Here is a 6,587-nt window from a genome sequence, read left to right on the forward strand (position 1 = left end):
GGTGAGCAAGTGATGTAATGCAAAACTTTTGCCAAAACTGTTCCTGTGACCAAGCAAACTCATCCACTGTACATCTCGGATGGCCTGAGAGTGAGAACATTTTCAGCATATTTTTATTTTTGGGTGAGCTTTGTTAGCTCTGATGCAACATTTCATTTTCTAAGAACCAGTAAAAGCAGTGAATAAATAGAAAAATAGACATACAGTAACTCGGGTATTGTGGTTTACATAAAAAAAGGGACATATTACTTTACTCCAGCACACAAGCAACAATGCACACAAGTACTTTGGCAACTTTTTGACTACAGACTATAACTCTCTAAACTGACGTTTACATGACATGGGAGCTTTTATACAGTAAATCATGTTTTGGGCTGCCCTGCATGTCTCTTTAGTGAGAGAAGGGACCTTCGAGATCGGGCCAGAACATGGGCAGTCACGGCGGTTGGAGTAAGAGCCCTGGGCTTAATTGGCAGTGTGTGCTCGGCTGGAGACCATTGTTCAGGTAAAAGAGGCTTAGTATCGCAGCACGCTAACAGCACAGTCTGCTTTGACACGCGTATGGAGCGTAATCTCAGTGGAAGGGGGGCAGATTTCTCTGAAGGAGGGAGCAGGTAATAATGTGATTGAGTGAAGTGGGGAGGGGATGAGGACCCCTGTGAAGAAGTTAAGGGCTCGGTGGACTTTGTTTTGACTTTACATTGATGTGTGATTCTCAGATAATTGGCCCATCAGTGTTCCACAGGTCCAAGGACCCCATAAAAACTATTTTAAACATAATTCTGAATTTAAAAAAAAAATTGCAATCTGTTCTCTAACTCATATTCACTCTCAGGTTGGCAAACAACCAAAAAAAAAAAATCCACAGAAACAGAGCTGAAAAATCAGACCTGTCAACAGACAAAACATCAGACCTGAAAAAAATAAATAAATTCTGTTCTGCCAGCAGACTGACTGCTAAACAGTTAGAGCAGCTGACAGCAAGGGACAGAGGCCGTTTGAGGTAGGACGAGAGTGACAAACTGCCATTCATGTCATATTGAGGCACCTGACAACAGCTCCGCTCTTAATTACCCAAGCTGCCTCCTCTGATTTAGTTAACACATACACGTGTGTTGGGTGCACCAACACACACACACATTTAACACTCCACAAGAGTGACTTTCTTCAATAGACTCCCATCTCTTGCATATTCTACCACACACTTATATATTCTGTGGTTTGTATCATAATTTTATATATAAATTGACAAGTTATGCAGGACTGTTTAGGAAAAGTTTAAGTTTAAGTTCAGACATCATTATTTGTGATCGGAGCACATTCTGTCTATTTTCTATCATCTTATTTATAATCACAAATAGCCATAGCTCACATACAAAGATTAGTGCACACTTCTGCAGAATTTGAGCCACTGGGTTTTTGTATCTCTGGTATCAGGACTATGAGAGAAAGAGAGAGGGTGTGAATGAGGTTGGACAGAGGTTACAGATGAAATGACAGAGTGTTTAGCCTGTTTAATTGGCAGTTACAGTTAGTGAATTAAACACTTTCACCATGTCCCTCCTCTCCTGCCTCCGCATCTCAGCTCCTTTCTACACACAGGCAAAGCTGCTCACGAAACCTGCATAAAGTCATTCTGAAACCCTGCAATTAGTGCCCACAGACCTCTATACATCTAAATGGGGACATGCCACAGACTTCTATTGCTTTTTTATATAAAGCTGATAACAATTATTTTATACACTAAACCTAATCCAAAAATCTACTCCTAAAAGAAGAAGAATTTTTTTTTTTTTTTTTTATTAAACACACCTAAGGAAGTAGGGGAAAAAACTAAATTACCCCCAAAATACTGCATTTAAAGACATTTTGCAAACAAAATTTCTGTGAATAAAATGAAGACCTCAGAGTTTAAAGCACAGTGTTCAATGGAGAAATCTGGTCAAATCGTTGATATTGGTGGATGCCCTCTTTAAGTATAGCATAATAAAGTTTTCATCCCCATTATCTAAAGTCACTAAGTCCCGTAGTGTAATTTAAATCAGTCAAAATATAACATATAAGAATAACAGATAAGACCTTATGGCTTTCATTAGGAAAGTTAATTGATATCTGTCCCTGTAACATACACATGCGAAACATTGTTAAAGTGTATTAAAAAAAAATAATAATAAAAAATAAACCCTTTACCAAAACCAGGTACAAAAAAAATCCCCCTAAAAATATATCACAGATTGCAAATATCACCCCTTAATTAAATTAAGTACTGTCATGTGACAAGTATACAGTTTAACATTTAACTTTAATATTATAATATTGATTAATATTATCTTAATGTTGAAATACATTAATATTTCATTTAGGAGCGATTTTTGCATCCTGGAATTCCAGGATACATGTAGGCCTATATACACTCTAAACAAACATGATGCTAAATAGCACTATAATCATAGGGGAAACACTTTAAATGAAATACAGCACCAATGGTTGTCAAATTGTGCTATATACAATCATAAGAAGAACCCATTCTTCTCCTTAGATTTAAGATATGCTACTTCACTCTCATATGTTTGCTATGGGAATTAGATGCAATGACAAAAGCTTCTGAATCACATGTTTTCCTAGGTCAAAATTATTATATTCTGTGTGCATATATATATATATATATATATATATATATTCAGTATAATCAATACATGTATTTTTTCTAGCCATAGCTTCATTTGGTGATGTCTTCCAAATCAGGTGCAAAGTACAAAACCCACGTGAACATTAACATTATAATCTCTCAGTTTAATTTGGAATAATAATACAAATAAAATACTGACATAAATGCTCAGAAGTGTGTTAATATGTCACTCTGTGGTATGCAACTCTCATTGAACTCCGTGAGAGGGGGTCATGAACATGTCCTTTAGCTCGTTTGGTTAAATTAATTCATCATGCTTCTAAACTATCAGTTGAACAATTATACATTAACCCACTAGACAGCGCGCAGCACCCAGATGCGCAGAGGAACCATCTACCTCTCCATCCCAAAGCAATAAAACCTTGCGCGTGGTTCATTAGTACAGTCACGCATCGCTTTCTGCTCGAGCGCTTGCTCATTGCGCATCTGCGAGCCAACAGTTGAACGCGTCACGTCATAAATTTGACAGCTTCCCAGCGAGTCAGGTTCCCGCTGAGCTCTGGAGAGAGTGTCAGAGCAATTTGAATCAAGTTTTGCGCACTTGTTTTTCTAGGTCTTTGGAGAGCTCGCACCTACCCCTGCCACCCTGCCCAAATAAGTGGTAAGTGCTTCTTATTATGTATTCACCTGTTAATGTAAAGCAATTGGTGGGCTGGTTTTACGCGCACCTGTGAGAGTTTTCTTTTTTTTTTTTTTTTTTTTTTTTTTTTTACTGTGTCTGCGAGTACCATGTGCATTTATCTTTATGTTTACATGCCTCTGATACACTGACACATAGATATGCATAAGTAATGCTCAAAAGCAAATGCCAACGCTAATAATGACCCAATACAAGGAGAGCTGGCTTTTGGAGTCAGTGCAACACGTGGGTATTGTATGGGGCATAAAACATGAAATGGATGTCAATTTTAATAAATCATCGTCTTGCTCTTTGATATGGAGTTTTTTGGATTTTTTTTTTTTTTTTTTTTTTTTTTTTTTGCAGTTGCATGTTTTTTTTCATTTATCGTGACAAAATCATTTGTGTTTTCTTTTATGTTTCTTTTTTTATAATAATAAATTAAACTGGATTAATCAGATAGCCCTATTAAATAACAATACATTAAAAATGCAAATAACTTTTCACTGCAAGTTGTAACTTTGGCACCATTTTGGAGACTGACATTTACAGTGCAAAAACTGTGATGGATTTTGTAGAGCACCATGCTGTCCTGCCAAGACCTGAGCTTTGCAGGAGGGCAGCGCTATGACTACTCCGCCTCCACGTCAGCTGACGGCAGTGTTGACGTTTCCACAGCAGCGCTCTTCTCCCTCTGGGACGCCGGTCCCCTGGACAACGCTGCCCGCCAGCACGAGCCGCCTCGGCGGGGTAAGACCTGCAATATGCCGCGACCAGAGGCGCGAGAGGCTTCCCGCCTTGACAAACTGGAGTTTTTCCATCTCCAGTGTCATCGGCCCATCTGGCCTGACCAACTGTCACCTCAACTTCAACGAAACAAACAGGTATTTAAACAGATTGAAAATAGATTATAATATACTTATCCAAAGCTACATATTGTAAATAATTGTGCTAAAAAATAAAATAAAAATAAATTCCCCATAAAGCTTCAAGATACCCTAATGCAAAGAGAAGAAGAGCTGGCCAGACTTCAAGAAGAGAACAACAAGCTCAAGGAGTTTTTAAACTCATCATATGTTAAGTCTTTAGAGGAAAAAACAAAGGTAAGAAATCTCACAACTTATCACATATCTTTACACTATTGTGTGTATCATGTAATGTGTCATTTTTTTTTCTAAAACTAAAAGTTTACAGAGAAGGATTATCTATACTATATATATATATATATATATATATATATATATATATATATATATATATATATATATATACATACACACACACAGCCAATCAGAATCCATTTTCATGTGTTTGTGTGGACGGCCCTTTACTGTCGCTTATGTCAGATCTTTCTATTTTTTTTTATCAACTCTTACATTCTGTTTTCCACTTTTCCCTTCTTCAAATCACAGAGACTCCTTCCTAACTGCAAGGTTCCAGATGGTCCAAGACATCGAAAGAGAACTTATGATGATTTCCAGAACCTAAGCAAGTTACTTCAGAACAGTGAGGGGAAGCAGACTTGCCGCAATCTCTCTTTGGAATTTTGCTCCACTGAAGATTTGGCGGCCACCCCACCTCTAGACTCATGGATACTAGAAACTCTTGGCCTGAGAGACGAGAACACCGTTGACCCAGAACACAGTTTCAAAACCCATTCTTTCAGCTGTCCAATCCCTACAGAAGATCCTTACAGTACAACAAATGTGAACAATGCAGTCGGCTTCAGCCCCAATGTCGAGACACGCTGCGATTACAGCTGCATCGTAGAGTCATCGAGCAACTGCAGTCTGGACACCTCCAGTGACTACAGCACCTCCCAGAGCTTGGGTTCAGATTATTCAACCCTTGACCACTCTGCTATTTACACCATCACAACTACAGGCTCACTGGTCAGCTCTCCACCATTGATGACCCTCGCTCAACACTTCACACCACCACGAGCTGCCTCGACTCCATTACATACCGAGGATGTAAGCCCGGGTCCATATTACAACACACCAGGCTGTGATGCCTCCAGTCCACCAGGGGGCAATAGTCAACTTTTCTCCACACCTCATGTGTGTCCTAGCAGGACAGACTTGGCATTTAGCATGTCACTTAGTCCACAAAACAGTGTGAAGACACACAGTTTCTCTCAAGGACAAGCTTTTACACGCAGAGATGCACAAGGGGGATGGAACTTCACCTGGGTTCCTAAACAGTGTTCCTAGAGACATTTTTTGAGGAATGATAACTCAGCCTGCTCCATATTAACAAGAAAAACAAGAACTCTTCACTTTTACAGGTGATATATTATATATTATATATTTTTATGTCATGAATTTGTATATAGTGTTTTTTATTCATCGTGATTGAAAGGCTTTGATATTAGATGCAGGATTATGACTGAATTCATTAAAATCTTTTTCTAAGTAAATTTTTTATTTTTTCCAAGATTTTGGTACTTTCAAATTGTAAAAGAAAACATTAAGACTCACCCCTTAAATTAACATTGTCAACACCCTTTTTTTTTTTTTTTTTTTACAGATTTTACAAAGCTGTCTAATACACAAACACAGCATATGTCACTAGATTTAAGACACCTGGATCAAAAACATTTTGCATGTCTTCTGTTGAAAATAATAGCTCACTGAAACAGAACAAATATCTCTTTAATTGTGAACTGATGCATTACAAGTATCAACATTGTGAGTCCCAAATCTTCTCGTGCTACACTATTAGCGCTAACCTCTCATTCCCACAGCTGTCCAGCTTTCCTTCCCTCTTTCCCCTATCACTTTCCCTCCCTCTGTTACTCTCTGGTACGTCTTCTCCATTTTCCTGCCACTGCGAGACAAAAGAGAGGGCTGGCCAGTCTCGAGGGAGACTTCCTTCCTGCTCCCTCTGCCCAGTCTCTTACTCTCTGCTCAGTCCTCAGGGAGCTGGGGATGGTAGGGAAAGTTGGGCCTTGAGTTAGCCATGGAGAAGCCAGGATGAGTGGTCTATCTCTAATAACACGGTTAAGCCCCCTGCAGATGGCCTCCAGATTGAGAACAGGAATGAGCACCTTGAGGAGCCTGGAAAAAAACGGAGACAAGTTGAAGAACAATTAAAAGGAGATGATACATGGTTGGGGTTTAGGAAAAGGAAATGTGTTCAATACATAACATTTACCTACAATAACTCAGAAATTGTAATTCTGTAATTCCATATTATACATAAAACGTACATATACTTGCTTATATATTTTGTCTCAGATTAAACAATAGCCTGTTCCCATTCAACCTCAAAGTTTTG

General features: G+C 38.6%; 1 protein-coding gene across 1 annotated transcript; it reads left to right on the top strand.

Moving 5' to 3' along the window:
- Window positions 1–3,892: 3,892 nt before the first annotated feature.
- LOC113059038 (geminin coiled-coil domain-containing protein 1-like) lies at window positions 3,893–5,776 on the top strand. The gene is made up of 3 exons (XM_026227274.1): window positions 3,893–4,192; window positions 4,295–4,411; window positions 4,721–5,776. Exons 1-3 carry the CDS (start codon window positions 3,893–3,895, stop codon window positions 5,519–5,521), a joined length of 1,218 nt encoding a protein of 405 aa, XP_026083059.1. The 3' UTR covers window positions 5,522–5,776.
- Window positions 5,777–6,587: the final 811 nt, after the last annotated feature.

Source organism: Carassius auratus, chromosome 40 (assembly GCF_003368295.1).
Source record: "Carassius auratus strain Wakin chromosome 40, ASM336829v1, whole genome shotgun sequence".
Taxonomy (NCBI): domain Eukaryota; kingdom Metazoa; phylum Chordata; class Actinopteri; order Cypriniformes; family Cyprinidae; genus Carassius; species Carassius auratus.

What these genes read in the sequence shown, in the direction of transcription:
- LOC113059038 (XM_026227274.1), top strand. Translation starts at nt 3,893, where the DNA reads ATGCTGTCCTGCCAAGACCTGAGCTTTGCAGGAGGGCAGCGCTATGAC. An exon ending in AACTTCAACGAAACAAACAG is followed by an intron (nt 4,193 to 4,294) that starts GTATTTAAACAG and finishes TTCCCCATAAAG; the next exon opens with CTTCAAGATACCCTAATGCA. An exon ending in CTTTAGAGGAAAAAACAAAG is followed by an intron (nt 4,412 to 4,720) that starts GTAAGAAATCTC and finishes TTCAAATCACAG; the next exon opens with AGACTCCTTCCTAACTGCAA.